Source organism: Zasmidium cellare (assembly GCF_010093935.1).
Source record: "Zasmidium cellare ATCC 36951 unplaced genomic scaffold M409scaffold_10, whole genome shotgun sequence".
NCBI lineage: Eukaryota > Fungi > Ascomycota > Dothideomycetes > Mycosphaerellales > Mycosphaerellaceae > Zasmidium > Zasmidium cellare.
In genome coordinates this window covers 612832-638685 of record NW_022986954.1, presented here as the reverse complement: position 1 = coordinate 638685, position 25854 = coordinate 612832, and the positions used below count along the sequence as shown (strand labels likewise).

At 54.7% G+C, this 25854-nt stretch overlaps 12 protein-coding genes across 12 annotated transcripts; 7 read left to right on the top strand and 5 right to left on the bottom strand.

Annotated features, from left to right (window-relative positions):
- Positions 1–287: 287 nt before the first annotated feature.
- M409DRAFT_52628 (uncharacterized protein) lies at positions 288–1181 on the bottom strand (the record flags this gene model as incomplete). Its single annotated transcript, XM_033812124.1, has 1 exon — positions 288–1181. One exon carries the CDS (start codon positions 1179–1181, stop codon positions 288–290), a length of 894 nt encoding a protein of 297 aa, XP_033670269.1.
- An 859-nt stretch (positions 1182–2040) lies between these two features.
- Positions 2041–3266, top strand: M409DRAFT_65063 (uncharacterized protein; the record flags this gene model as incomplete). Its single annotated transcript, XM_033816354.1, has 2 exons — positions 2041–2088; positions 2136–3266. 2 exons carry the CDS (start codon positions 2041–2043, stop codon positions 3264–3266), a joined length of 1179 nt encoding a protein of 392 aa, XP_033670268.1.
- A 2330-nt stretch (positions 3267–5596) lies between these two features.
- On the top strand, positions 5597–10783 carry M409DRAFT_20599 (uncharacterized protein; the record flags this gene model as incomplete). The annotated part of the gene is made up of 1 exon (XM_033805468.1): positions 5597–10783. The coding sequence occupies one exon, from the start codon at positions 5597–5599 to the stop codon at positions 10781–10783; it is 5187 nt and encodes a 1728-aa protein (XP_033670267.1).
- Positions 10784–11423: 640 nt separating this feature from the next.
- M409DRAFT_65061 (uncharacterized protein) lies at positions 11424–12488 on the bottom strand (the record flags this gene model as incomplete). Its single annotated transcript, XM_033816353.1, has 2 exons — positions 11424–11466; positions 11524–12488. 2 exons carry the CDS (start codon positions 12486–12488, stop codon positions 11424–11426), a joined length of 1008 nt encoding a protein of 335 aa, XP_033670266.1.
- A 343-nt stretch (positions 12489–12831) lies between these two features.
- Positions 12832–13543, top strand: M409DRAFT_65060 (uncharacterized protein; the record flags this gene model as incomplete). Its single annotated transcript, XM_033816352.1, has 2 exons — positions 12832–13039; positions 13104–13543. The coding sequence occupies 2 exons, from the start codon at positions 12832–12834 to the stop codon at positions 13541–13543; spliced, it is 648 nt and encodes a 215-aa protein (XP_033670265.1).
- Positions 13544–14090: 547 nt separating this feature from the next.
- On the top strand, positions 14091–15470 carry M409DRAFT_65059 (uncharacterized protein; the record flags this gene model as incomplete). The annotated part of the gene is made up of 1 exon (XM_033816351.1): positions 14091–15470. The coding sequence occupies one exon, from the start codon at positions 14091–14093 to the stop codon at positions 15468–15470; it is 1380 nt and encodes a 459-aa protein (XP_033670264.1).
- A 267-nt stretch (positions 15471–15737) lies between these two features.
- Positions 15738–16928, bottom strand: M409DRAFT_52622 (uncharacterized protein; the record flags this gene model as incomplete). Its single annotated transcript, XM_033812123.1, has 3 exons — positions 15738–16163; positions 16347–16791; positions 16849–16928. 3 exons carry the CDS (start codon positions 16926–16928, stop codon positions 15738–15740), a joined length of 951 nt encoding a protein of 316 aa, XP_033670263.1.
- Positions 16929–18087: 1159 nt separating this feature from the next.
- M409DRAFT_34352 (uncharacterized protein) lies at positions 18088–18264 on the bottom strand (the record flags this gene model as incomplete). Its single annotated transcript, XM_033810323.1, has 1 exon — positions 18088–18264. A coding segment is annotated over one exon (177 nt), but the record flags the coding sequence as incomplete, so codon positions are not given.
- A 326-nt stretch (positions 18265–18590) lies between these two features.
- Positions 18591–19552, top strand: M409DRAFT_52620 (uncharacterized protein; the record flags this gene model as incomplete). The annotated part of the gene is made up of 3 exons (XM_033812122.1): positions 18591–18602; positions 18773–19092; positions 19324–19552. The coding sequence occupies 3 exons, from the start codon at positions 18591–18593 to the stop codon at positions 19550–19552; spliced, it is 561 nt and encodes a 186-aa protein (XP_033670261.1).
- A 1258-nt stretch (positions 19553–20810) lies between these two features.
- Positions 20811–22523, top strand: M409DRAFT_65056 (uncharacterized protein; the record flags this gene model as incomplete). Its single annotated transcript, XM_033816350.1, has 5 exons — positions 20811–21297; positions 21350–21986; positions 22033–22122; positions 22185–22258; positions 22333–22523. The coding sequence occupies 5 exons, from the start codon at positions 20811–20813 to the stop codon at positions 22521–22523; spliced, it is 1479 nt and encodes a 492-aa protein (XP_033670260.1).
- A 290-nt stretch (positions 22524–22813) lies between these two features.
- M409DRAFT_65055 (uncharacterized protein) lies at positions 22814–23647 on the bottom strand (the record flags this gene model as incomplete). Its single annotated transcript, XM_033816349.1, has 3 exons — positions 22814–23183; positions 23242–23482; positions 23542–23647. The coding sequence occupies 3 exons, from the start codon at positions 23645–23647 to the stop codon at positions 22814–22816; spliced, it is 717 nt and encodes a 238-aa protein (XP_033670259.1).
- A 628-nt stretch (positions 23648–24275) lies between these two features.
- Positions 24276–25837, top strand: M409DRAFT_65054 (uncharacterized protein; the record flags this gene model as incomplete). The annotated part of the gene is made up of 4 exons (XM_033816348.1): positions 24276–24407; positions 24471–24751; positions 24813–25159; positions 25212–25837. The coding sequence occupies 4 exons, from the start codon at positions 24276–24278 to the stop codon at positions 25835–25837; spliced, it is 1386 nt and encodes a 461-aa protein (XP_033670258.1).
- Between the last annotated feature and the right edge of the window lie 17 nt (positions 25838–25854).

Here is a 25854-nt window from a genome sequence, read left to right as displayed (position 1 = left end):
TGGATGTCGATTCGGCGGGAGGAGATCGAGGGATGGAGGAGCTGGCCAGTGACTGAGGTGTCGAGGGTGGATGTTCGTAGCGTGAACCTGCAGATGAGAATTCAAAGTGCATTAGGCGCCTTGATCTACATAGCTCCTGCCACCACGAATTAGCCAGTTTGGCACGGCAACAACAGCTGAGATGTTTTAGAGCGTAAAGCGGCAGAGACGTAATTGCTAGAAGAAGGTTGGAAAACTCTTTCATTGATTTCCATAGCTGTGTCGCAGAGGATTGCCATACGATTTTATCACTCTTCATACTTCACTTTCCCGGCACTGACATCTGGATAGACGTCAAACCGCCGCTGCGTATAAATAGGAATGCCTTTCCTCGTCTCCTCAATGGTGTCGCCATCAAGGTCGGCATAAGCGATACCCTCCTTTTCATCCAGCTCAGACTGGATGGAAGCATTGGGATTCACAAGCAACGAGTGGCCCCAAGCATTGTAGTCTGCGCTCATGTCTCGTGCAGGACTGCAAAGCCCGACGTAGATCTCATTGTCAATCGCCCGCCCCCGTGCCAGTAACTCCCAATGCATCTCGCCAGTTGTCAGGTTGAAAGCTCCAGGGTACAGCAAGAGGAAGCAATCCTTTCTAGCTGCAATCATTGCAAGCTCAGGGAAACGGATGTCGTAGCAGATAGCAATGGCGATCTTTCCGTACTCGGGTAGATCAACGATCGTCACCTTGTTGCCCGGCGACAGCACTTCGCTCTCGTGGAACGAAATCTTGCCCGGAATATCGATGTCGAACAGATGGACCTTGCGATGTGTTGCAAGGAGCTTTCCATTCGGATCGAATGTCAAAGATGTGTTGTAGTACTTCTTCGTCTCTTCCCAGTACTCGGGTATGCTTCCTCCTACAAGATATGCCTTGGCTTCTTTGGCGAGCTCGGATAGCGCGTGGAAGGACGGCGATTGCTCTTTCGTTGGGGGAGAAGGTAGTAACGTTTCGGCGTAGTTGGGAAAGTGTTTGGTGCCGTATGGAGAGTTGAAGCATTCGGGCAGGACGCAGAGAGTCGCGCCTTTCGAAGTTGCTTCCAAAACCTTGGAACGTGCCCTTGCCAGGTTGGCCGATTTGTCTGGTCCAGTGGACAGCTGGATCAGGGCCAGCTTCAATGGTCTCTTCAACAGCTTTGCCATGACGAATGTTGTTTAGAGGAGATGTTTCCAGCAAATGTCAAGTCCTAGCAGAGCAGGACGTGAAGTTAAGAAGCCGTTGCCAAGACCTTGTCGCTCATCCGACCGGCCAGATAGGGAAGCGATAGGCTAACGCTCCAAACCACTCACTCACTGTCACTCTCTCACGCATCAACCCGACCACGAAGCACGTTGTTGCTTACGACGTATGCCATCGACGAAATGGGCAGCGAGGCCATGCCGGTGTGGATGATGCTGCGATAGCCTGTTCACCATGGCCTTGAGGATGCCCACTGAAGGCTCTGTACTGTCAGACACGGTGTTGAGAGGCAAGATGGAGGCGGCATCCACCTGCAGAATGGCGCGTACTCAGTTCTTGCACACTGTCGACAACTTGCCGAGGAAGTGCTGGTCTGATAGCGAGAAGACTTGCCCAAAATAAAGGTAGGTCCAAGGCTGAGTAAGTATACCATTTCCCACTTTCACACCGAGCCTCGTGACGACCGAACGTGTCACCGGCACATGTCTGTCACGGCCTTTCTTGCCCGTGTCCAGCCAGCACACGTCCAGATGGCAAGGCGTTGGCCGGAGACGTCTTGATCGCAGCGGAGCCGTGCCAATTGGCACAAAGACGAGCCCAGAAAGTCGCAGAGATCAATGACGACATCTTGGTTCGCTCCGCCACTGCAAACCTACGCTGTCTTCACGTCAACTACTCGAACGGCCGAGTGCTTCGCGCTCACGTCAGTTCTAGGCAAGCGTTGCCTGCTGTACATTAGCAGAGAATATAATTGTATATAATCCAGGGGAGTCGCAACTGGTTCGGGCGCCCAGTCCCCAAACCCATCAACGATTTATAACCATGGCGGAGAACGGTGTCCAACGCAACAGCTTGAAGGAATTTCTAGCAGTACGTATCGACGCAGAACTTCTTCTTCTCGTCTAACATCTGCGCAGTCAATTGCAACCATAAGAGGGGATCTGTCCAACATCACCGCGCCCCCATTCGTCCTGGCCGACAAATCGACCACCGAATTCCCGCGATATTGGATCGAACACCCTGATCTATTCGTCGCCCCCGCTCACGAACCAGATCCGGCCAAGAGGATCCTTGCGGTGTTGAAGTGGTTTCTCTCTAGTTTGAAGGGCCAGCAATATGCAGGGCGAGACCCCAAAGATGGCGTGAAGAAGCCTCTGAATGCATTTCTTGGCGAAGTCTTCATTGGCGAATGTGGATCCAAGGACGACGACACGAAACTCATTGCTGAACAAGTCAGCCATCATCCACCAGTTACTGCGTGCTACCTTTGGAACGACAAGCACGGGGTGCACGCAGAGGGTTACACCCGCCAGGAGATAACCTTCAACGGCTCTGTGAACATTCAGCAGATCGGTCATGCCATTCTACACATCGACGAGTTCGACGAGGACTATCTCATACCACTGCCGAACGTGAGAGTCCAGGGAATACTCACAGGCTCGCCTTATCCGGAATTGCAAGGGTCACACTCCATTATATCTTCGTCGGGCTACATCGCAGACGTCGATTTCACCGGCAAGACATTTCTTGGACTTAAAGGGGAGAAGAATCATGTCAGGGCATCGGTCTTCAAGACAGAAGACAGAAACCATAAAGATCCCATCTTTACCGCAGAAGGCAGCTGGTCCGAGAGCTTCGAGGTCAAGAATGAGTCCGGCGAGGTGATCGACACTTACGATGTGGCCTCAGCAGAATCGACAGACTTCCGCGTACCGCCGGTGGAGAAACAAGACCCGTGGGAGTCTCGCAACGCATGGGGCGGCGTCATCAAGTCGATACAGTCGGGCCACATGCAAGGCGTGGCAGACAACAAGAACAAGCTGGAGAACGCGCAACGAGCACTACGAAAGAAGCCCGAGACGAGCGAAGAATCATGGCGGCCGCTGTTCTTCAGTAACGAGACGAGGCATCCTGTTGCGGAAAAGCTGCTGAAAGAAGTCGGCGAAACGCTGGACTCGGAAAGCACTTGTGGTGTGTGGCGATTCGATCGAGGAGCAGCGGAGCGTTTGCAAAGGCCCTGGCGAGGTGAACTGACCCCCTACGGCTGAGAACGTTGAGGACGGGCGAGGGCTGATGTTATGATAACGATTTACACGTGCTGGTCGGCGCGGACATTTAGAGATAGAAGAAGGCACTAAAGCAGTGCAGGTCGTCTAGGCGAGGCGTTTGGGACAGGGATCCATAGCCGGATCCTGGTACAATGTATTTTGCCGGAGCAGGGCTGTCTGAAACGCACGCCACTGCTTGACCTCAATTTTGTGTAGCCACCACTTGCTGCTGGCCTGGCGGAAGATCCACCCATCTAGATCGGTTAGGCATCCGTTCGCATCCAGCGTGAATTTGCTGTTGGTGCCTGACAAGGGATGCAAGCATGAAGCCCTGAGTCCGCCACGGCCAGCTTCCTGCCGACCCTCAGCTGCACCTCACCTGTTCCTCCATCACAACAACAACACCCACACCGTCCCCACCGACGACACCTCCCGCCCGCCTGAACATCGGTGATCGCCGCACAAAGTAACAGAAATTGTTGCAATGGCGGTAGCGTCACACAGAACACCATCAGGCGGCGACGTCGGCGCAGGTGGAATGCTTTTTTCGCGCAACATCCCTGTGCCATCCAGGCGTCTTGGACGAGTCTTGACTGTAAGGCCGGCCGCGACCCACGACTCGCGGAATTGCACCATCTTTTGCCATGCCTGCCGCACGAGAACTACTGCATCTACCCGGAACCGGGCCCGATCATGTCCTCTCTATCGTCAACAGCAGCTTCCCGACTCCGAAAGAGCCCCGTGGCGGCGGTGAACTGTGGCGGAAAGCCAGCCCTGAAACACTGATGAGGGGTTGGTCCGACATGAACGATGGTTAAACTCGCCCACCCGTTCATCTACCGAACGCCGTCTTGAAGAAGAAACAGATGATCAATCACCACCTCTCGACCTGTCCCCGGCGTCATCGCCCATCAAGGCGAGGCGTGCCAAGCTTCACGGCAGGCAGCTTATCCGATACCACTCCGAGCTTGTGATGGCCCATTTCCTAGCTGCGCTGCCAAGTTTGCCTATTTCGATGGGTGATCCACTGGACACAGATTATTGCCAATTGTCCAGAACGTGACACGAGCTTAAGATTACCCCATGGACTTGCAGGTCTTGGATTGCGCCCCCGAATTCCTCCTGCTTCACCTGGCTCTGTTGTCTATGCCGGACGGTCTGAGAAAAGAATTGATTGCCTATGGCCGCACGGGTACCTGCAGCCTGACGCAGCTTGTCCTATTTATCGACTCAGTATTTGGGGTCGGGCCTGCTCTGCGCCACGGTACCACAGTCCATTCCCTGGCGGCATCAGACACATGGACGTACAATGTATTTTCTCCAGATTGGACGAATGACGGTGTCGAAGAGCTTGAAACTTGTTGTGATATGAGCGGGTACTGGGCACAGCAACACCCCCACCACGGCGACCGCAACACCACAATGACATGCGCTTCCATGTGCTCCGGAAAGTATTCGCATTGCATGATAATGCTCTGCATTCACAGCACTAGCCTTCCTGTCACATCCCAGACGGTTCTGGCAAGAACGTCCTCCCGACGATGTACCGCTCGCCGCAGCGCGCTCATATGTAAAGATCTGCGCCGGATTTGACAGACCTTGTCTCGCAATCAGGCAGTACCCGCAAAACTAGCTGGGCATGTTTCCCAGATATCCAATGAAGGCTGGATCCACTGCACAGACATCGATGGTCTGGCCCACATGTGAAGTTCAGCCTCGCACTCAAGGCCGGCGAGTGGTTGACCTTGGGAAAGGAAACGAAAGTGACGCCCTCTCCTTGGGCTCCCCCGAGTACCAGAGCGCCGTACCCCTTGTCTTGCTATTCAGGTCCAGCCAAACGCCAGCTTCAAGCTTTACTCTAGCCAAGGCACACCTCTGACACATGGCAGCAACAGTGACATGAACTGATCGCAAGTTGCTGATCAGCGATGGCTGGTGGGTTGGCCAATTGTGACGGCTGTCACCTCCAGGCCAACATGTACTTGTAAGTCCCACTCTTCCTCATCGTCCTCCCCGGCTCGATGTTTTCTAGTCGTTACGTTCGCTCTGCCTATCACTTCGTGCCGATCTTCAACCTGTCAACTTGACCTTGCTGCCCAGTACCCACGTTGCCCCAACGTTTGGCCGGTGTCCGGGGGCATTGAGCACCTTGTTGTCGGTACGGGTGGTCTGTTCCCTTCACGTCACTCGTTAAGACAGGGCTGGTTATCGATCAATTGCCGACTCCCCTTTCTTCACTCCAGCTGGAGATATCGCCCTCCTCCAGGTCAACACCCCACCAGAGTCATTCGTTCATCATTCATCCCGATCTATGAGGGACCTGCACAGTCATGGCGACTTTCCTCCTGGATCAGACACTGGTCAACGCTGAAGAAGCGCAACAATACCGCCAGTACATCAACAATGCTACTGCTGAGCGAAGTCCAAACTATATCAACATCCTTTCGAACATCCCTCGACCTTGTACGCCATCATATGCTCCCTTCGCAACCTTGTATGCCTTGCTCGAAACCGTGAGTGGGCCATGGCCGGTACTGGACTTGCAGAGGACACACACAGAACTTTGGAAGCTCCTTCCAGAAGATGCAAAGGCTGGCCGTGCATCGACAACTGGCCAACATCTAATCGACCGCTGCCTGCAACAATGCAAGTCATCGTACGCGTCACTACTCGATCTCTACCACCCATCTTCCACGGCAGCTGCCATAATCGACCCCGAAAGCGGGAAGTCATTGCAACATGACAAGCTTCACAAGATTGTACGAGACTTCCAACTACCCGTCCGAGCAACGACCCAGAAAAGGCCAGTCGTCGCCATATCATTGCCAAATGGACCACTGCTGGCGTTGACAGTCCTTGCAACTGCAACATACTACACAGCTGCGCCTGTCGCTCATGGTACCGGCGTTGGCCCAGAACAGACAAAAGCCGACATACTGCAAAGCAAATCCGACCTGGTCCTTGCATCCGCTGCTGATGTCGACCGGCTCGGATTGCGTGATGCGTGGCTCGAGGAAGCCGGCATTTCTGTACTTCTGGTCGAACTTTCCGAGTCCATGGATCTGGTGGTCAAGGATCTTGACGGACACCGCATTCGATGCAATGACACTCCGATTCCAAATACCGCTGACGATGTTGCCATCGTGCTCTTCACAAGCGGCACGAGTGGGACGAAGAAACTTGTTCCTTTGGGCGTTCATTCCATGGTGGCGGGCGTGGCGATGGTCGTCGAATCATGGGGATTGTCACCGTCGATGCGGTGCTTGAACCAGATGGCTTTGAACCATGTTGGAGGATTAGTGAGAAATCTCTTCTCGCCTGTCTTCTCAGGTGGTTCAGTCATCTGCTGCACCGCGTTCGATGCGAATCTGTTCTGGGATTGCGTCGAGGACTTCGCACCAACATGGTACTACGCCTCTCCAAGCATGCATCAAGTCATCCTAGAAGCTAGAGCTGCTCGCCCTGAGAGCGTCGCCAAAAGTCGTATCAAGCTGGTCTGCAACGCTGCTGGGGGCCTACTCCCATCGTTGGCGATTCAATTACGAGAGACTTTCACGACTGCCTCATGTGAGTGCACTGTGTTGCCAAGCTATGGTATGACCGAGTGCATGCCAATTTCGACGCCACCCCTGAACTACCGTCTGGAGAAGACTGGAACCTCAGGCGTCAGCGTTGGTCCGGAGATTACCATCCTCGACGGACGAGACCGACCACAATCATCACAAGCAGAGGTTGGCCGTATCGCAGTACGTGGTGCACCTGTATTTGGCGGATACCTCAAAGCGAACAACGTCATCGACAAGTCTTGCTTCACTTCCGATGGCTGGTTTGACACTGGAGACATGGGATATCTTGACGAACAGGGCTACCTGTACATCACTGGCCGAAGCAAAGAAGTTATCAATCGCGGAGGAGAGCTGATCTCACCCTTCGAAGTCGAGGAAGCCATTGTTGCGGCTGCCTCCAACCCTGAGACACCGATCTATGGCCGTGTCAGCAAGGCTCTGGCATTTTCAGTCACACACGACGTCCTCCAGGAGGTTGTCGGGATTGCAGTGGCCACTCCACCCGGATTCAAACGTCCATGCCTGCGAACCATTCACGACTCTGTCAAGTCCGTTCTGAGCCAAGTCAAGATTCCAGTAGCTATCGTTTACCTGGACGGTGGTGTCCCAACGAACAACAACAAAGTCCTTCGAATCAAACTGGCAGATCGCCTGAATCTTCCTGAGATTTCAGACAATACACCGCCATCTGGACGATGTTTTGAGGCCATCTGCCCGCCACCAAACACCGCGCTCAGCCAATCGATCGAATGCAAACCTCTCACGTTCACGCACAAGTCTCTGAGAGATGCATGCGCTGCTGTAATACCGGACACTCACGACTTCCACATCGAGAATGACCATGCTTTCTGGCCAGAACTTTTCATTGCACCAAAGGGATCGAGCGAAGTCTCAGAGATATCTACACATGACATTACTGAGGCCTTGGCAGCACGTCTTGATGGCTACAACATCCCCTCCAAGATCTCGCAGCTGCCTGACCCGTTCCCTCGCGATGCATACGGCGTGGTCGATCAAGCGACTCTGGAGAAGAAGCTCAACTCAAGCAATGTTACAACGGTCTCCGGCGACTTGAGCCCGATTGAAGCTACGGTCAGCAAAGTGTTTGCTCAAGTGCTCAGCATTCCGGCGAACGGCATCTCTGCTGAATCGGACTTCTTTGAATTGGGGGGTGACAGCATGGGAGCAGGTCGGCTGCTGAACGCACTCAGAAAAGAGTATCCACTGCGACTGCCGATCAACATCCTCTTCATCAACCCGAAGGTCTCCCAACTCGCCAAGGTCATCGAAGAGAAGCTTCCTCGAGACCAAAGTGCTTCAGACGAGAAGGTCATCGTCAAGGAGCCTGAGCTTCTACCTGGATGCGAGGAGACGTGCAGTTCGACCAACCCGCTACTCATGATGCTTCAACTGGTCCCGATGCTGCTTCTCTATCCCATGAGACGGGCTTTGACATGGACCATCTTCATGTACATATTGACAGAGACTCAGGGCTGGATCACCAACAACGCACTGTACGGACGACTCTTCGATCTGGTCATCTCCATCACCATTGGTGGTATGTGCACAAGAATCATCGCTCCACTTCTCGCCATTGCCTTCAAGTGGCTGGTCGTCGGCCGCTACAAGGAGGGCCTGTATCCAATGTGGGGCTCGTATCATACACGATGGTGGCTGGTGCAAAAGACGACTGCAGTCGCTGGACAAGGATTCTTCAGTCTGTTCAACTGGACCAGAGTTCTTTACCTCCGCCTCCTGGGAGTGAAGATTGGGAAGAACGTCGTCGTGCAAAAGGGTGTTACTTCAGGCGAATGGGACCTGATCACAATCGGCGACGGCGTGACTCTCGAACGCTGCATCATCCGGCCCTTCGCCGCCGAGCGAAACACAAGCATGTACTTGGGACGAATTCATATTGGAGCCAACGCCTCGATTGGCCTCGCATCCAACGTCGCAGCTGGCACCACTGTTCCTGAGAATGCTTGCATTGGACCCAACTCCTCAAGCTGGGAAGTTGATGGAGCAGACGAAGGCAACCGTGACCTCGGAGCCAGCAAGATCCCACCGGCTCACTGGATCCTCGACTTCCTCGTCGGCATGCCTCTGCACTTCGTCGTCAAGTTCGTCGGTGCAATCCCCTGGCTCGCAGCCTTGATTGCTCTCGTCAGACACGAGCCCATCAAAGTTCCCGACATGTTGCGTGCCGTCATGATATGGTTCGCCTCGCCGAATCGAGTGGCATTCCACTACCTCGCCTTAGCCGCCAACGTCGCTGTTGGGCCGATCTTCTTGTACGGAGCTACGCTCATCATCAAGAAGTTCTTCGACTTGTGCTGTGGCGGCAAGATCCAGCCTAGCCATGCTGATGGCAGGTCGCAGATGACCAAGTTCAGAATGCAGTGGCTCAGGACGGTAATGCCGGCTCCTCAATTTCACAAGTTGACTGAGCTGTTCGGCACGCATTATGAGGCTACCTCGATCTTTGCTCGAGCACTGGGAAGCTCGGTGGGTAAGAGAGTCTACTGGCCAGGAACCGGTCCTTCAGTTCAAGATTGGGATCTTATCGATGTCGGTGATGATGTTGTCTTCGGTTCTCGATCTCACCTCGTCACTTCGGACGGTACTGGAAGCGATTACGTCCGCATCAAATCTGGGGCCATGGTCGCTGACAGAGTCGTCCTTCTCCCCGGCGTGGAGCTGGGTGAGAAGGTCGTCATGGGCAGTGGTGCTCTAACAACACGTAACCGTCAATACGCCCCTGAAACGACCTGGGTCGGCAGTAAAGGCGGCGAAGCACTGTGCTTGACTGTGGACACTCCTTCAGGCCAAACCACGGGAGCGTCAACACCGGCAGGACCAGGCCGTCTCAGTAGCCAGTACGACGAGAAGCGCGCCGAACTCATCAATATGTCGAGCATCAACTCCACCAGCACGACACTGGCCAAAGACTTCATCAACTCAGAGACTTCCAGCTTAAGCAATATGGAGAAAGGCACTTCCTACAACGACATGAACAAGAACAAGACCGCCGAACCATACATTCGCGAAGTCCCTCCCTCCCGATCCACAACCACTGCCGAAGATTCTTCAACCGTCTCCCCCTTCGGCCGCGCCTTCTACCAAGGGCAAGCCACCTACCGCGTCTGGTCCCAATTCACAATCTTCTGCTACTCGACCCTCATCACCGTCCTCAACGGCGTCTACTGGAACATCGGCTCCGTGTCCGCGGTCCAAATCGTCGCCCGATTGTACAAATCCCACAACGTCCTCGCGCAGTCCTTCCTCGCAGACCACTGGTGGCGACCCCTGGCCATCTACGCCTTCTTCACCGCCCTCATCGTGGGCATCATGGCTTTGCAGAGTGTGTTTGTGATTTTGGCGACCATCGCCGCGAAATGGATCATCATCGGCCGCCGCCAACCGGGCAACTACGACTGGGATAAATCCTCCTACTGTCAACGCTGGCAACTCTTCCTCAAATTCGAGACGTTCCGTCGACACTGCTATGGCGGGTACGGTATTCTCGGACTGCTGACGGGCACGCACTGGATCACTCTGTACTTCCGCGCATTAGGAGCCAATATCGGCAAGGACTGCGCTTTGTTCGCGGGAGGGTTACCGAGTCTCTTCTTCACGGAACCGGATCTCCTCACGCTCGGCGACCGTGTGGCTGTCGATGACGCCTCGCTGGTGGGCCATATCAACACTCGCGGCAAATTCGATCTCAACCCTCTACACGTCGGCGCACGGTCTGTTCTGCGAAGCGGTTCGAGATTGCTGTCCGGTGCGAGGATGGAAGAGGATTCCTGCTTGCTAGAGCATACGCTCGTCATGGCGGGCGATGTGGTTGACGCTCGCGTTACGAGTCAGGGTTGGCCTGCAGAGGAGTTTATGGGGTCGAGGATGTCCACACTGGAGATGGAGAGAAGGTGGAGGGTTAAGAAGGAATGAGTTGATTCTCTCGACACGAGTTTCCGATTTTCGATTCGTGCGATACACCTTCAGGGACGACATGGGAATTCTTCATTTCGAGGAGTAAGAGGATCGGAATGGAATAGATGGATGGATGGATGGACGCAACAGAAAGAAAGAAAGAAAGAAGAGAGAGAAAGAGAGAAAACACTCGATGATGGATCCCTTTTTGTGCATGATACCCTACCCCCAACACTCGCTTGCTTTTACCATCACTCTTCTTCGAGAGAAAGAGCATAATTTTAATATTCAGCACACACACACGCAAACAGCTTACTTACCATTTCATTCAACAGCAGGCATCAGCACCAGCATGATCTCGGACTTGTTTTGGGGGCGATATAGACAGATAGAGTGGATAGAAACTTCAAAGTCTTTCTCAACCGGTGGTTCTCTTATTACCCCCAGCCTTTCTGTCTTTCTACTGTATCAGCAACAACACCTCACCTCCTCGTCCACTTGCTCGCTCCTCTGGGCTGGGTATTATTCAAGCACGTCCCCACCATCTCTCTCCAACGCCTCGCTCTCTCATCAATTTCGTCTGCCGTGATTCTGGATCGTGTCGTTGTGTCTTGTGTACATGCATTCTATAACCGTGAGAATAGTCTCTGTCTAGTCTCTATGCGGGTGCTTCGAAGGGCTTGACGAGCATCTCGCTGAATCTGTAATGATGTTAGTATGCCCAATCACATTCGAAAGAGGTTTTTTCCCGTGCTTACTTCGATATACTCTCCACACCTCGCACCTCCTCCACCAGCAACGGCATCTTGACGACATGGAAGTCCTCGCCGTACAAATCATCAATCTGCTCGAGGTACTTCTTCTGCATCTTTCTGCGTGAATTGCACTGCTCGCACGGGTTGTCCTTCTTGGGGAACAGCAGCTGGTTGACGACCATGGCGTGCGTGTCAATCTCATATGTACCCAACTCTTGGATCATGCGCTCCGTCTCGTACAGCGACAAGAATTCGGGGATCAGGACGGGGATGAAGGTCGTGAGGTCAGCGTTCTTGAATTGCTTGTTCACGTCGCCAATTGTCTCTTGTAAGTCGTTCATGCGCTTGAGGACATCGTCGAACGACTGGCCGTTGGGAAGACCGCCTCGAGCGCCGATGAGGTTGTTGATCATGGGACCAAATTGCTGGCTGAGTTGGCTGAGCTTGTCCAGGGCCTTCTCCAAGACAGTGGGGAACTGCAAAAAGCGCAGCGTATGTCCAGTAGGCGCAGTATCGAAGATGATGAGCTCATACTCCATGCCCTTGACCTGCTTCAACACCTCGGCAAAAGACATGGCCTCGTCGACACCAGGAATGGAGAATGCCATATCTTGGAACATGCTTCCCACACCGCCCAGACCCGCCATCGCATCTTGCGCATCGTCTCCACCCGCTGCAATCAAGTCGTTGATGCTGCCGTTCGGGTCAATTTCCATAGCCGCAAGGCCCTCCACTCCAGGCACCGGTCTCGCGTCCTTGCCGAACTTGACTCCAAAGGCATCTGACAGGTTGTGTGCCGGGTCTGTCGATATCAAAAGCACGCTCTTTCTTGCCTTGGCCATCTGCACCGCCAGCGAGCATGATGTCGTTGTCTTGCCGACACCACCCTTGCCGCCCACAAAGACCCATTTCAAAGACTTCTGCTCGATGATGGGCTTCAAGCTGGGGTCCATCTCTTCGTCGGCCATCGTGTCGTCTGTAGAAACTTGTCGAGGAGAGTGCTGTAAAGCGCGAAGAGAGAGAAGTCGAGAGTGTGGTTTTGTATCAAGCTACGTGACCAGATCACAGATCACAAGCTGCAGTCACAGACCAGGCCAGGACCTCGACCAGCATCGCGGGGCGAGCATAGACGCGGTCGCCGACGTCATGCCGTGCCGCCTCCCGCCCGCTCCTTCTTCACATGACAGCATGAATCTCGCATTGCCTCGATCCAGCAAAGCTCCCGGAGTGAAAGTCGAGTCTCGCCATCATCCAACCACCACCCTCCCAATTACACACCATGCATCACTACCCACGATAGTAATTAATACAATGCCCACCACCCGACCACCCTCCGCTCTTCAGCAAGCCTGGTACAAATGGAAAGCCCTCCGACTTCCCTGGCGGAAACAATGGCTCGTGGGCGCCGACCTAGCAGGAAACACCTTCTGGGAATTCAAAGACGCTCTGAATGCGAATCGGTTAAGGAGGATCGTGCGGTACACACGGAAGATTCATTATGCGGATGTGAAGATTAGTCGTACGTTCAACCCACAATTCAGGGTTATTGGAACATGAGCGAGCGGATGCTGATGAACATGCAGCGCAATGGCATCAATGGCTTCGACACACGCGCGAGGAAGCACCTTCGATTCAAGAGCAGCAGTATGAGATTTCGAGGCAGGCGATGATGAAGAGGTTAGCTGCGGAAGCGGATGAGCGGTGGAAGAGTATACCCTCGTTTCTCGATGCGCCGAGTAAGCAGCAGCCGCAACCAGCGATTGGAGTGGAGGATCCTGGTGGGTACGCGCAGCCGACGGAGCCGGAGGAGAAGCAGGGTGTAAGGAATGCTGTTGAGAGTGAGGAGAAGGTCGCGGCGGCGAGTGAGGGGAGAGTGGAAGATGAAGGGAGGTTTAGGGTAAGGACGAGGGAGAAGAAGGGACCGAAAGAGAACCCTTGGGCACATCTGCAGCCGAAGGGAGCACCAAGTGAGAGCTGGCAGCCGCAGGAATGGACGCCGGGTGTGGCGCAAAGAGGGCGATAACACGAGTCAAAAGAGATGTACCATATGTACAAAGTGAACGCAAGCTGATACTGAGTACTCAACTCTGCAGATTGAATTGCGCCTCCTCAAGTTCCTTTTGAAGGTCTTACTTGTCGAACTACCGTGATATGTCAATCGCGTAGTCGACGGGTCCGTCTTCAGTTTGGCTTGTGATACTTGGCTAAAAGTTTAATTCGACAACTCCTTCAGACAAAGAATCCTAATCAACTCGAATGTCTGCACCAGTACACAGTAGCTATCAATCAGACACTATGCGAACGAATCCCATCTCAAAAGTCCAACTCAACAATGAATATACCCAAACCAATACTTTTGACCGACTCCTTCCCACGCCGAAGTAGCCGCGACGCATCCCACCTCAGCTGTCACACTGTCCAACACACCATCCCACCAGACAACATCATCAACATGTGACCACGCCCCATCTCACGACACTCAGCATTTTAACGGCCTTTCTTGCATGCATTCATTATCGAACCCAAAAACACACCAAAAGACAAGAAGACCCTCACCACCCTAAAAAAACATGACCTACAAAGAAACCCTCCGCGCCATAACCCGACACAATGTGCACACCCTCCGCACCTCGCCCCTAGCAGAACTCTCCGGCTCCCTCGGCGACCTAGGAACGCTCCTCCCACTCATGATCGCCATGACGCTCAACGACTCCATCAACCTAGGCAGCACGCTCGTCTTCTCCGGGCTCGCGAACATCTTCACGGGCGTGTTCTTCGGCGTCCCGCTCCCGGTGCAACCCATGAAAGCCATCGCGGCCGTCGCCATCAGCCAGAGGTTCAGCAGGGAGGAGACGGCCGCGGCGGGGCTGACGATGGGCGTTGCGGTGTTGGTGCTCTCCGCGACGGGGTTGTTGAGGTGGTTGCATCGGGTTGTGCCTGTGCCTGTCGTTAAGGGGATTCAGGTCGGTGCGGGACTGAGTCTGGTGATTAGTGGTGGCGCGAGTATGATCAAGCCTCTGGGGTGGGCGACGCCGGTGTGGGATAATCGGATCTGGGCGATGGGGGCGTTTGTCTTTCTTTTGGTTGCGGTGCTGGCGCCCAGGATCCCTTATGCGTTGATTGTGTTCATCGTTGGGCTTATCATCGCGGCTGCAACGATGCCTGCTTCGGACGATGGACATGGTTTCGCGGCGGGGATCTGGCATCCATCCCCCTTTGTACCCTCTGGCAAGGCGTGGAGAGTCGGCGCCATCGACGCTGCGATTCCACAGTTACCTTTGACGACCCTGAACAGCGTCCTGGCTGTCGTATCGCTCTGCGGCAGCCTCTTCCCAACATTCCCCCCAACGCCCAGCACGACATCCATAGGATTCTCCGTGGCCCTCGCAAACCTGATCGGCTGCTGGTTCGGCGCGATGCCCGTCTGCCACGGCTCCGGAGGCCTCGCAGGCCAATACCGCTTCGGCGCACGGAGCGGCTCCAGCGTCATCATTCTCGGCCTGGTCAAATTCATCTTGGGACTGTTCGTCGGCGAAGCGATAATTCCACTTTTACGAAGCTTCCCGCAAGGCCTCTTGGGGATGATGGTCCTCGCTGCGGGAGTCGAGCTGAGTAAAGTCGGACAGAGCGTCGCCGAGGCTCGCGATTTGTGGGAGCAGGCGGAGGATGATAATGAGAATGGACGGAGGGGGTTGAGCAAGGCGACGGAGCAGGAGAGTAGGGATAGATGGATGGTTATGTTGATTACTGTTGCGGGCTGCCTTGCCTTCAAGAATGATGCAGTGGGCTTCATTGCAGGTCTGGTCTGGCATTGGGGTTTGAGGGTGCCAGAGCTTGTGGAGCGTATCAGACACGGTCACGGATCGGTGAGGTTGAGACAGGATAATCCTGAGCAAGGGGAGACCCTCCTGGGAGTCAATCATGATGGCCCTGAGAGTCGGACAGTCTGATATCTAGCGAGATGACGACAGAAATAGGCGATGCAGACACGTGGAAATGAATGAACGAAAAGTGGAACACAATGTGGAAGGCAAACATCAAGAAGTCATCGTTTCTTCATGCACGAGCACCGCTATCGACCTTTCATCGGTATTGACTGGCCCCCTCCTGCCCACCCCTGAGGACTGGAGGCCAGCAAACCTCGTATCGAGCATCATCGTGCCGCTTTTCATGCCATCACCTCACCTCCCACCAGCTTGTCCATCCTCGCCATACGCTTAGGCGCGGGACATGACACCCCAGGCGCGGATCTTGTTGTCGGTGTAACCGGCGAACAGAGTCTGGCCGTCAGCGGACCAGGCGAGCGACACGCACTCTGGCTCGCGGGCCTTGCCACCACCCTCAAGGAACTCTGGCTTGAGCTCGTCAACCTTGCTCTTCTTCTCGAGATCGAAGATGACAATCTCCTTGGAAGTGGCAGCGCACAGCCAGTAGCGGTTTGGCGAGAAGACGAGAGCGTGGATCTCGTGGACGGCGGAGAGGGAGTACAGGTGCTTGGACTCGTTCAGGTCCCACAGCATGGTGGTTCCGTCCTTGCCGCCGGAAGCGCAGAGAGAGCCATCTGGGGAGATGGTGACGGTGTTGATGTAGCCGGTGTGGCCGATGTGGTCGGTCTGCAGGCGGCAGGTGGAGAGCTCCCAGACCTGGGATGATGCGTTAGCCACATATACTAGACTTGTTCTCGAGTAACGCATGGTAGATGCAAGACGATATCAGTGCGCCGGTGAAGGCAAAGTGTGTCTCATAGCCGATAGGCTCTGAAGTAGCAAATACTTGTATGTAGCATCATTTGAGTCGAAGCACAAATGCAAGGGTTAACAACTCACCTTGACGAACTTGTCCCAGCCGGCAGAGACGATGACTGGGTTCTGTGGGTTTGGCGAGAAGCGAACGCAGGACACCCACTCGGTGTGGCCCTTGTCGGTGATGGTGTACTTGCAGTCACCGAGGGTGTTCCACAGCTTGATGGTGCGGTCGCGGGAGCCGGAGACGATCTGGCGGTTGTCGGCAGAGAAGGAGACGGAGAGGACATCGTTGGTGTGTCCGACGAAGCGGCGGGTGGTCTGGCCGGTGGAGAGCTCCCACAGGCGGAGAGTCTTGTCCCACGAGGCGGAGAGGGCGTAGGCACCGTCAGAGGAGATTACGCAGTCGGACACGATGTGGGAGTGGCCGTGGAGCGAGCGCTTTGGGTAGCCGTAGCTGGTGTCGTCGCGGGTCAAGTTCCAGATGATGAGGGTCTTGTCACGCGAGCCGGACAGGAGCATGTTGGGGCTGCAGTGCGGTCAGTACGATCGGCTTCACATGATCTCGCGTTGGAGGACGACTCACTTCTCGAGCGAGGTAGCCAAGCTGGTGACCCAGCCGGAGTGGCCCTCGAGGGTGCCGCGGAGGACGAGCTGCTCAGCCATGGTTGCGGTGTTTGAAGAGTGAGGTGAGGTGCGGCGAGGGTGTGGTGGTGTTGACGGTGGTCGTTGTTGTCTCGCTGAAAGTTTCAATGGAAATTGAAGTGCCAGCGCCAAGATTGCGGCTCAAAGGCCCGTGCGCGAGTCGCCGCGGCAGTCCCGCTTTCTTCACGTGACGACGACAATTCTACGAGGACTGAGAGGCATTGGATGGATGACATATGACATGGATAGGAAGACGAGACGAAACCAGGAAGTTGCATGTTTTGCTGTCATAACTTTTTTCAAGATACCGCATCTCCTCCACAGACGGTTCTCCAGCGACCTGAGAAACCTGATTCTCGGTCTGTCCATCCTTTTGCGCCTAGCTCCTTCACGGCACACTGCTTGAGTTGCATCGAGTCGCCATGGAACCCTGCCTCATACTCAGCTCAGTATTGAGATCGCTGCTTAGACGCCGGGTCGAGGCGCATCAGTTTGATCGTTCTTCAGGCGTCTCTTGTCTCTTGTCTCGACGAGCAAGGATCGCTTGTTCGGGTGTGCAGTTCGCTGCGTTGCGATGGATGCGGGTATCACTTTGGCTTCAACCTCTTCTGGGAGGCTCCGTCTTCCTGTTACTCTCCGGTCAACCTCAGCGGCGCTTCTAACGTCCGTCTTGTCTGATGCCAGGTGGAGCTGATGGCGGGCCTCCTTGTCTCACACCCGGCGGTGGGCTCATGCCGTTCGCCTGATGCTGACCAGGTGCGGGGCTTGGTCCACCAGGCGCAAATCCTGGTGGAAATCCGCTGGGTGGTGCGAATGGCAAGTTGGCTGGTGGCGAACCTTGGCCTGGAGTTGGTGGGAATGATGGCATGTTGGATGGGTTGAAGCCGGGAGGGAATCCATTTGGCAGCGGCGGGAATCCTGGAGGAAGAGGCGGCATTCCTCGTCCACCTGGGGGCATCGACGGGAAACCTGGCGGCATAGGAGGCATGCCTGCTGGATGTTAGCTCACGTATTTCGTCTCATACTTATGGATGTACGCACCTGGCGGCATTTGGCCTGGCGTACCCCCCATGGGCGGTGGAAAACCTGGCATGCCATTCGGTGGAGGGAAACCTGGGACTCCACTGCCAGGCGCACCCAGCGCACTCAAGCCAGGAGGATTTGGCATCGTCTGTCCTTCTGCAGCATAGCTGCTTGTGATACCGTCGATAACCGCTTGTGCCTTCTCGTGACCTATCTGTTGATAGTATTCGACCACATTTCGTAGGTGATTCCGGCCGCTGTTGTGCGCCTTTCGCACGCTCATGGAATCGTGGGTGAGGTATACATCGCAGTAGTCGCAGAAGAATTTCGGCATCGTGAAGTGTGGACCGCGAGGGTCGGGTGTTGGGAATGGATCGAAGCAGTTATAGCGAGGGGTGTGAGAGGTGGAGAGTTCTCGTGATTTCGTGAAGCGCTGGTATTTGCGAATGTCTTGTGTTGGTGGTGTATGTGTGGAAGAACCCGATGGAGCTGCGGTTCTAGAGCTTTGAGAACCGACTCACGTGTAGTCGCGATTTAAGGTTTGTCAAGCGAGACACGCTAAGACAATGCGCGAGGCGACCCTTCACAGGAAGCTTCACTTCGACCATCTCGCTACCATCGACACCGACATGACCTGAGGACAACCGCCAAGAGCCTACCATGGCGAACCAGGTACCGAAGAACAGCGTCTGGTCGGCGATGGAGTATCAGCCCCCGCGCGGCCGATGCAACTACAAGACCAGCATCTTGTCGTCCTGCCCATGCTTGAGATTCATGCTACACCCGGTCAAGGCAAGTCTTCCATCACCGATGTTTCACACTACAGCTAACAGAGTCTCCAGGCAGCCACCAGCTTTGACTGTGATGGATGCAGCCATCATGCTTCCTTCCATTCTCTGGAAAATGAGAGCGAGGATGCAGTACTGAAGAAGTGGGCGGCCATCGAATCGAGCAACAACCAGTCGCAAGCTACAGGTGGCTCAAACAGGAAGCGACGTCGTATCACTGAGGAGGCTGGTCACGAGATTGAAATTCTGGAGCTCACTGAAGATGACAAGGATCCCGCTTGGGTTGCACCACCAAGTCGCCATCGATCCCAAAAGCAAACACGGAGGACTGCTAAGACCTCCTCCGGTCAAGGCCGTGATCTGTCCTCAATACAGTAAGAGCATGGACAAGCTTCTCACCTGGCAGCCACCGAGATCATACCCCCAGGCCTTTTGCCCAAACGAAGCGTTCCATCCTTGAGATGCAGTCCAAGTACTTCGTGTGACATACTTCACCGCTCGGCATCCTTCTCAGTCACATCAAATCGACGAACAGCATTCGATACTCGCACTCCATGTCATGGATCCTTGCGCAGCTGAGATGCCCACCATCGCTTGTTTTCTAGGTCGCACTACTCTTGCAAAGCCTCGAATACTCGTCCTCAATGCACACGCAATGCCCGCGCCATAGATCAGAGGATGGAAGGTGAAACTTCTCAAGAAGGCATCAGTCTAACTGAACGACGAGAACCATGCAGGCCACCGCGCCACCGACTTTTGTGCCAATCATACTGCAATTCCAATCTAGGAAGGCCAGGCAAATACTTGGAACGCCGCACCAGCTGGGTGGTATAGTAAGGAACGATGGCGGGTGCGAGAAGTAGTGATGATGTCGAGCGAGCTGCCGAGCACGTCGGGTATTTGTCTCGTTCTTACCAATACTGCTGCTCTCCTCCTTTCATGCTGGACGGAAGTCTTCCCGAGAAGGACACTAAACGAGGTGCCACGCAATAACATCATTGGCTCATACCGAGATGCGTCGGCAACGCGGCAGTACCCATGCAGCCGAGCAGGAAGCAAAAGATGCGAGGTTCACGCACATGGACGCCTGCGAATCAGGCAAGGCCATCTCGTTGCCAAACCTCCATTGCGTCGATTCTGCCAGAGCCAAACGAGACCAAAGAGCTATCGGCGAATGTCAGACTGTGACATCTATTGTGGCTGACGACAGTTCCTGACGGCGCTCGGTGAGGCTCTGCAGACAAGATCACCAATTCGCGTGCGGTCCGTCCGGTGACAGACCCAGCCGCTCGAAACCTAAAGGCTAAACCCCAGATGATCCTTCCCCACTTTGCACACTATCCCCGGACCACACTCCCCTGCCGCAATACAGGTATCGATACCAAGCCGCCACTGGAGCTTAGCATTGCTTCGCCGTGCTTCATCAAGACGTGACCGACATAAGCGGCAAGGTCACAAGCGACTGTCAGATTTTGACGTGAAACTTGGGGCTCGGAGCATTTACGAAGTTGTATCAGTGGCAATCGCGTCATCTACAATCTTCAGAAGTAGGGCCAGTCTAGTTGAGTTTGAAGACATTGCTAGCGTCTGGGCAATGTCATTGCAATTATCGCTACGCCGTTGGTCCGAGGAAAACGTGCAAGACACGGACATAACGGAACGATCTCGATGAACGTCAAGGTGTGCTCCGCGGGGAGTGCATCAAGGCGGCATAGGTGGGCATTCACATCTACCGGAGACGACTGCTCTATGGTGCTGCCTCCTCACGCAATCCTGGCTGTAGGATCCACATGTCTACTATGCAAGGCCGACCGGGGCTAGTTCGATGCAGAACGTGCTGCGCCGTGGTGGTGTACGACTACGACCGCATGCAGTAGTGACGCACGAAGCAATTCGTGATCAAACTTGTATTGATGTTGGCAGCCACGCCGAGACCGCTAGTATGCTAATCCACGGGATGGTCGTTGACGCCTCCTGTATGTTGATCGGTAGGCCATTTCCTTGGCGCGTGGTATAAAACCAGGGCGGTTTCCTCGGACTACACCATCAGTCTCATCCACAATTCCGTATCTCCAAGCATCTCTTGGACAACATGCTTTCCAGATCGTTGTTCACAGCGGCCCTTCTGTCACAGGCGTGGGCTGCTCCAAGACCCCAACCTGCCATCTTCCCACGCCCCCATCGAAACGAAGCCAGACAAGAGAATCCATCAGGGGCACCACCAGACTTCGCTTTGGGCGTTCCAACTGCAACTCCCTTCGGCCCACCAGGCGCAAGTGGCTCTCTGCGCGGTCCAACAAACCTCGCCGGCTACGATCCAAGCTTTCCAGTCAACACCGAAGCACCTGGTGTTGTTCCTACCGACCAGTTCCAGGTAGCACCGGAGCAAGAGGCAGACCCGGATCTTGGACTGTATCTCGATCTTTCCGAGGTGGAGAACCCGCAACCGATTCGAGGAGGCACCAATGCGCCTACTGATCCTGGTCCACGCAATGAGGCGATTGAAAAGCAGAACAGTGATTTGTATGCGCCTCCTGGAACGGATGCTGGCGATGTGCCGAATGCGAAGTGGCCGCTTGGTAGGTGATGCAATTCTTGATCGTTGTAAACCGTACTCACGCGTCTTTGTAGCCCTCTCCCACAATCGCCATGGTCTCAAGAGTGCCGGCTGGGCTCGCCAACAAAACGTCGACAACCTCCCCATCGCCACAGCCTTCGCTGGCGTAGATATGCACCTCGAACCCAACGCCTACCGCGAACTCCACTGGCACCAAGCCAACGAATGGAGTCTCATCCTCAACGGCTCCGTGCGCGTCACCGCCGTCGACGAAGCCGGCCGCACCTTCGTCGACGACCTGCAACAAGGCGACGTCTGGTTCTTCCCCGCCGGCGTGCCGCACAACATCCAAGCCTTCGGCGACGGCGTCGAGTTCCTCGTCTTCGACAACGGCGAGTTCAGCGAAGACGGCACGTTCCTCGTCTCCGAACTCTTCCAGCGAAACCCCAAATCCGTCCTCGCCAAGGACCTGCAAGTCGACACCAGCGCTTTCGACAACATCCCCGAAGGCCAGCTTTACATCTTCCCTGGGACGCCCGCGCCCGCCAACATCTCCGAGCAGAACGTCACGGGTCCCGCGGGCAGCATCCCCAACGAGAATACATACTCCTATCATTTCAGCCAGCAGCAGCCGTATGAGGTCCCCGACGGCAGCGTCAAGATCCTGGATACGCAGAGTTTCCCCATCGCGGCGGATTTCGCGGTGGCGCTGTTTACGATTAAGCCCGGGGCAATGAGTGCATTGGCATACGACGAGCGATGAGTGGGATTATTTCATTCAGGGGCAAGGACGGGTGACGGTTTATACGGCGCCGCAGAGTTCGAGGACGTTTGATTTCCAGGCGGGGTGAGTTTGATCATTAGAAGATGGACGTTATGCCGTCTCACCTGCTGAATTGTGCTTTTCAGTGATACCGGCTACGTCCCCGTCGTGACGGCGCATTACCTCGAGAACACGGGCGATACCGACCTCATCTATCTTGGTAAGACACAGCACTCGCAACCCCTTCCACACAAAAGGCTCTTGACCTTGCTAACGATAATTTGAACGGTGTAGAGGTCCTCCAATCCGCCACCTACAACGACATCTCCGTCGCGCAGTGGCTGGGGCTGACGCCCAAGCAAGTCGTCAAAGACCACCTGGGCTTCAGCGAGGATACCCTGAACCGCTTGCCGCAGATCAAGCCTTTCATCCTGCCGGGGTCGACGAATTTGACGCAGACGAACTTTACGACGGAGGCGGTTTAGGACCGATAATGAATATCGAGGGGTGGGTAATCGGTGGGAGATTGAGCGCTTGTTCTTAGTGTCTCTCTGGAAGTGATGAGTTATGGAGTATGAGTATGAAGGAGTCATGATGGTTAATGGTGAATTGTTTCCTTCGATCTATGTCTATTCCCGCCTACAGTCTCTACTTTATCGTAGCCTCTCAGTATAGCCGCAGGACGGCCAAGTAACGATGCAATGCCCGAGCTGCTTTACATTAGATCAAACTCCCGAAAGTGAACTCACACTTTGACGGTCGGAGCACGCTCAATCTACACCCGCGCTTCAAGTCCCTTTTCCAGAAGGCCAACAAGCTCATCGAGCCTCTTGATCACCACATCCGTCCTAGGATCCGTCTCCAGATCCTCCTTGCCCGGACTCGTCAGGAAAACAGTCACAGCACCAGCATCCCGTCCGGCAGCGACATCGTCCTCGCTGTCTCCAACCATGAGCAACGGGAGAGGTCTCTCGGACGGTGGCGTGTCAGGAACATCCGCGCTGTCGACAATTCCCCATGCTTGCGCGATGTGCAAGATCCCAGCGGGGGAAGGTTTCGGTGGTCTGAAACCTCGCGTGACGACTGGAGAGAAGGGAGTGAGATGATTAGGGATGTGGTTCGTTAGGAGGTGGTTGACTGGTGCGCTGGAGAAACCATCAGTACTCATCACATCACGTACAGCTCACGAAAAGGGGGACATACTCGAAATTCCTCGTACAAATCGCCTTCCGCACCCCACACCGATCCAAAAACTCCATCAGCGTCACCAGTCCCGCCTGCGGCGTCTGCTTGACCATGGCATCGCTCTCGATCTGCTGCACCTTCGCGAAAGCCTCGGATTGCTCCGGCTCCGGCAAGGCGTGGATGTGGTCGAGGATGTCGGTTTGCTTGGTGATGTTGAGGGCTTCGCGCATTTGGCCGAACATGTAGTTTTGGGGTTCGCCTTCTGGAGGAATTAGTTTGTGGGCTTCTTGTTGGGGATAGATGGTTGAGGTCAGGTACATAGAGTTCCGTCCATGTCGAAGACGATGCCTTTGAGTTGCAGGCGGTTGTCTGTTGGATCGCCATTGGGACTGCCTAAGGGCGCGAAGGATCGTCTTGAAGACATAGTGCTGGCGGATCTTGTGATGGTCAGTCGTGCAGTAGTCTGGCGAGACTGCACATTTCTCGATGCGATGAGGCGGCGAAGATGGAACATGCCGTTGATAGGGAAAGAATCGAAGACGGAGTGCAAGGATCATTGGATGATGTGCATATCGTGCATAGAATTATGTACAGAAATTCTAAATTTTATGCACGAGCACCTCACTTCCTCAGCTCGACGCCTCTTCTTCTCATCAACAGCACATAAACTCGCCACATCTCCAAGCCAAACTCCTGCATCTTTTTCTCTTCTCAATCGCCATAATGTAGCCCAAGACTCGCTCTACCTCGCCCAGACTTACCGTCTCTCCGCCTATTCCCCAAATCGAATCAGAACGTGCCCCCATCGTGGGTCCGCCTCATGGCGTGCTCGTGGTATCCATCGCTGCTCCAGCACCAACTTCTCAACAACATCCTGGCCTGGTTCAAACGTGTTTGTTATGGATCATCGCGTGCTGTGTTCGGGCAACGTGCCAAGTGGAAAGATTTTTCTTCCTCTGGCCGTGAAGAAAAACGGTGGCTATATCTAGGTCTTTTGCAGTAGGTTTTCGCGGACCATCTCGAGTCTCTTCTGAAGATCTGTTCGAGAAGTCATGGTTTTCGATCGTTTGAAGCTTTTCTATCGCTCTTGTCTGTTTCAGGTCATCATTGTTGGATTGGTTGCTTTTTGTGAGCCAGGGATATGGACGGCGTTGAACAATCTTGGGGCGGGTGGTAACGCGAAGGTATGACTCTCCTTCTAGTCAAATTGGAAAGTACTTCAGGGTACTGACTGGTCCTCTGATTAGCCGTACCTCAACAATGCCGCCAACAGCCTGACGTTCGGGCTCATGTCCATCGGTTGCTTCATCGCTGGCGGTATCACCAACAAAATCACCGCCAAGTGGACCCTCGTCATTGGAGCGGCATTCTACACACCCTATGCCGCTGGGCTGTATTGCAACAACAGATATGGCAACGAGTGGTTCCTCCTGCTGGGAGCTGGACTCTGCGGCGTGGGCGCATCGCTCTTGTGGGCGAGTGAGGCCGCCATTGCTGTGGGATATCCCGAGGATGAGAAGCGAGGGCGGTGAGTTCAAACCCCCAATCTGTTCAAGCTAGTCTTGCCAGCATGCTGATGTACATTGTAGCTACGTCGGCATCTGGATGGGCATCCGACAGATGGGACCGCTGGTCGGCGGCGCCATCTCCCTCGCCCTGAACGTCAACACAAAAGAGAAGGGCAAAGTTTCCTACACCACATACCTTGGACTGGTCGCCATCTCAGCCTTGGGACCGCCCCTAGCTCTACTGCTGTCGCAGCCACAGAAGGTCGTCCGAAGCAACCGCACGCCGATCCCATACATGAAGAAGACATCCTTCAGTATCGAATCCCGGGCGATTTGGAAACAGCTTCGTAACAAGTACATGTTGTTGCTCATTCCTGTCTTTGTAGCTGGGCAGTTTGGCTCGACGTATCAAGGCAACTATCTCACGAGTAAGACCACCAAGACCCCGCAGGGCACAATTTCGCTAACATACGCCTGCAGCCTACTTCACCGTCCGTTCCCGCGCCCTAGCCTCCTTCCTCACCGCCATCGTCGGCTGCATCGCGAACCTCCTAACCGGCATCCTCCTCGACCTCCCCCAATACTCCCGTCCCCTAAAATCCAAAGTAATGTACACATTCCTCATCATCGCCATCACCGCCGCCTGGACCTGGAACTGCGTCATCGAAATCCGCCTCTCGCGTATGGCGGACCCACCATCCTTCGACATCGGCTCCGGCGCCTTCTTCACCTCCGCCTTCACCGTCTACATGCTCTTCAAATTCTTCTACGAAGTCCTGCAGACGTACATCTACTGGCTGATGGCGGAGATCAAAGGCGCGAAGGGGGAAGGGGACGTCGCGCGGACGACGGGGATTTTGAGGTCTTGGGAGAGTGTGGGGAGTACGGTGGCGTATGCGGTGGGGGCGACGCATTGGAGGAATCGGAATCAGATGATTTTGGGGTTTGTGTTGTGGGTGTGTACGGTGCCGCCGACGGTGGCGGCTGTGTTTGGGGAGTGGAATGTTCAAGGGGAGGAGGAGGAGGTGCAAGGGGAGGAGGAGAGCGATGTCGATGTGCAGAGGGTTGTGGTCGTGGGAGGGGATGTGGAGGCTTTGAAACGTTGATTTCATACCGCTACGAC